At 34.2% G+C, this 3,099-nt stretch overlaps 1 protein-coding gene across 1 annotated transcript in view; it reads right to left on the bottom strand.

Annotated features, from left to right (window-relative positions):
- dgat1a (diacylglycerol O-acyltransferase 1a) overlaps nt 1–3,099 on the bottom strand; it is a gene marked incomplete at its 5' end in the record, with an annotated part of 12,454 nt that overhangs the window by 5,259 nt on the left and 4,096 nt on the right. Inside the window, 5 exon segments of the mRNA XM_014009264.1 lie at nt 276–404; nt 647–752; nt 979–1,031; nt 1,688–1,773; nt 2,017–2,057. Of these exon segments, the coding sequence (XP_013864718.1) occupies nt 276–404; nt 647–752; nt 979–1,031; nt 1,688–1,773; nt 2,017–2,057 (415 nt within the window).

Genomic DNA, 3,099 nt, shown 5'->3' with positions numbered 1-3,099 from the left:
ATTCTGCTTTTTATTTTTAATTATGTCCACTTCAGTCTTCCATATAATATGAGTTTTAAACATTATTCTGATAATCAAGCTGCTTAAATATTAATGTTTAAATAAAATAAAGGCATTCATGGCACACAAAGTTTTGATTCTGGTTCTATTTGCCAAAAACCTTTTTTTTTAACTTTGTCACCACAAGATGGTAATACAACCCAGTAAATTATTACATATGTGAAACACAGATCCATGTGTGTTACAGTTAAAACTCAGTGTGTGGTTACACTTACATGAATACGACCGTGTTAATCTTTTAGCTTTGGCTTGTCTGATTTCTCTGCACCATCTGTTGGAGTCTTGATAAGAGTAAAGCTTGAGAAACAGAACTGTGTAGATCACCAGAGAAATCACACCACCCACTGAAAACAGAGACGACCACATGAGCTGTTAGCAACATTTATTTAATAAAGTGTACGCGTGTATGAAAACTGATCCTATTTTGTTTGTCTCACTTTTGTTTTAAGGTGCTTTATGGTGGATATTTAGGCAGAAGATCCATTTTTTGAGTTACCATGAGAATACACAGGCACAAAAAAGTACTATTCAGGACTTCACAGCATTGTTGGCTGAATAAACTGTAGACTCATTTAAGTCAACATACCCGGGGTCATGGAGGTCACGGTGAGGACAGAGGCAGAGGGAAAGATCAACAAAGATGTCAGGTTGAAAATATGAAGAATCCATCCTGTAGTTTCAGAGATTGTTCCCTAAAATGATCACAGATGAAAAGTGTCGGGCTCATTTTTAACTAGACGAAAACATAAATTTTCGAGTGACTATAAATCAAATCCACTTTGTTAAGTTTTACAAACATTTCTACCAAATCAGATTATAGACAAACTGAAGATCTGACTCCCACATTTAAACTGCGGGTCATAAATGTGTTAATTAGGTTTTAACTTTCAAAATAATTACAGTATTGTAAAGGCTTACCACGGCCAGACGCCTCTCTATATACAAGGCTGATAAGATGAACACGTTGGACACTAAAACAGAAATGGCTCAATGAGAATCATTTATGCAAAGATTTTAAGAATTACTCTGTAATTCGTTAATTCTATTATTCAGAGAATAATAGAATTAGTTATTTGTGATCATTGAAACGTTTCTTTAAACCATTGAGCATCTGGAGCATTAAAACATGCCTAATGAGCCACTATAGTAAGAATATCAAGTCAAAGATTACTAATTCATAACTTAAGTAGCTTGATTTTAAAACAGGAAACGCAGTTTTCTTAATTTTGCTTGAATCTTGGAGTGAGATGTGAGAAACAATCGTTGATGCTGAGATCTAACTGCTCAGATTATATTTGAAGTGATTATTTTCCTAAATTAATAAAGTAATTTGCATAACTTTGAAATGGATTTGTTGGCAGTAGAATCAATTTCCCACAATCTGGTTTATAATAAAAACTGCAGAGAGTTTAAAAACTATTTTTTTTTCCTGCTTCTTCAGATTCAGTCTTATATTTTGGGGAAGTGAGACCAGTTTTCACTTGAGACACAATATGAATGTGCAAAACTGAAATACTTGGATATTTCCACATGTGACCCTAAATTCATCTTTGTGCCAGGTGTAAACAGAACAAGAGTTATTCATTTTTCAGTTATATTAATGCACTAAAACAAAAAGGTTTCATACCAATAATGAGGCAAGCTGCGGGCCAGCTGTAGGGGTCCTTCAGGAAAAGAGACACCACTTGAATCGGATCTACTAAGATGCCATACCTGGAGAAGGAGAAAGGAAATAAAAACAAAGACCATATTACCAATATAAGGTTGTAAAGTTACATTATGTACAGTTTGTAGATTTGGTCTGATAATTATGATAAAATTAAAACAAGATGCTTTATACTCGAAATGAATGATTTAAATGTGAAATAGAAGGATTGAAAAGCATGACATGCCTCCTTTAAGGTGCACATTGGATAAAATGTAAATTAAAAAAGGTGTGTATTTGTGCACACTCACTTGATAATGTTCTCCAGGAAGAGCCGTGCATTACTAAGCACCTGCAAATACAAACAAAATGCCCATCGGCAAAACAAATCAAGTTGAAGAGTCAAAAATAGGAAATAATTTGTGGAGTTTTTTCAGATTTTTTTTAACYAAGTCTGAACTTTAAGAAGCAAACAAAATGCTTATCTTGAAATGTGGCTTATGTTTTCCTTTTCTGTGATCTGTGTTTGTGATTAGCCTGCAGATTTCAGCACATGTGAAGCCAGCTGTCAGCAAGAACAGAAAACAGACTAAAAAAAGAACAAACAGTCTCTGCCCCCTAAAAAACACAAACTCAGGTGAGCAGCTGAGAGAAAACCCATCACGCCGAGTYGCATCTGAGCAGATCAGATCTGTTTCACGCCTGACGCAAACGTGGCAACACCTTCATGCTGCCGCTATCACTCCTGAACTACTTTCACATCCTGCTGCTGCTCCCTTATGCTCACAAAGAAAATCTGTTTATGATTATGTTTTGCATTCAAGTTCAAGGTCTGAATCCAGCGTCAGTGAGATAAAACTAATTACTCACTGAACCTTGAAGGCATTGCTACATCTGAAACCAGATTTTGCAAAAAAAGATTTGCATTTTTTGTCTTTGTTTTTGAAATATTTCTACAATGTTTGTGTCTTTTCTATGCTTCMTGTTCAAAGAAAGGCCAGCTGGAGAAGTTCAGTGCAGTTAACAAAACTAGGAGGAAATAAACCAAAAACACTWTTGTGGTTGGTCTAATAAATGGACCAATGGCACTTAGTAAAAAGTAATTTCTTCTCAGTGATTTAACATTATTTTATTAAGACTATTTTCATCAACTTGTCCTGTTCCACTAAAGAGCTAAAAGAGTTCATTTTTTCCCACCTAAAAACATACATTTTACCTCTATAAAAACATTACGATGACTAACATGAATTTCTTATTAAAAGGAGACATATCATGCTAAATGCAATTTTTTTGCAGTTATAAACTATTTTTTGTGCAATTATAGTGTCTAGGAGTGTGAAAAACTTTAATTTATTCAGTCCAGTTACTGCAAAGATATTTTTATATTATTTTAT

The sequence above is a fragment of the Austrofundulus limnaeus genome, unplaced genomic scaffold (assembly GCF_001266775.1).
Source record: "Austrofundulus limnaeus strain Quisiro unplaced genomic scaffold, Austrofundulus_limnaeus-1.0 Scaffold56, whole genome shotgun sequence".
In the NCBI taxonomy this organism is placed as follows: Eukaryota; Metazoa; Chordata; class Actinopteri; order Cyprinodontiformes; family Rivulidae; genus Austrofundulus; species Austrofundulus limnaeus.
This window is presented reverse-complemented; position numbering and strand designations above follow the sequence as displayed.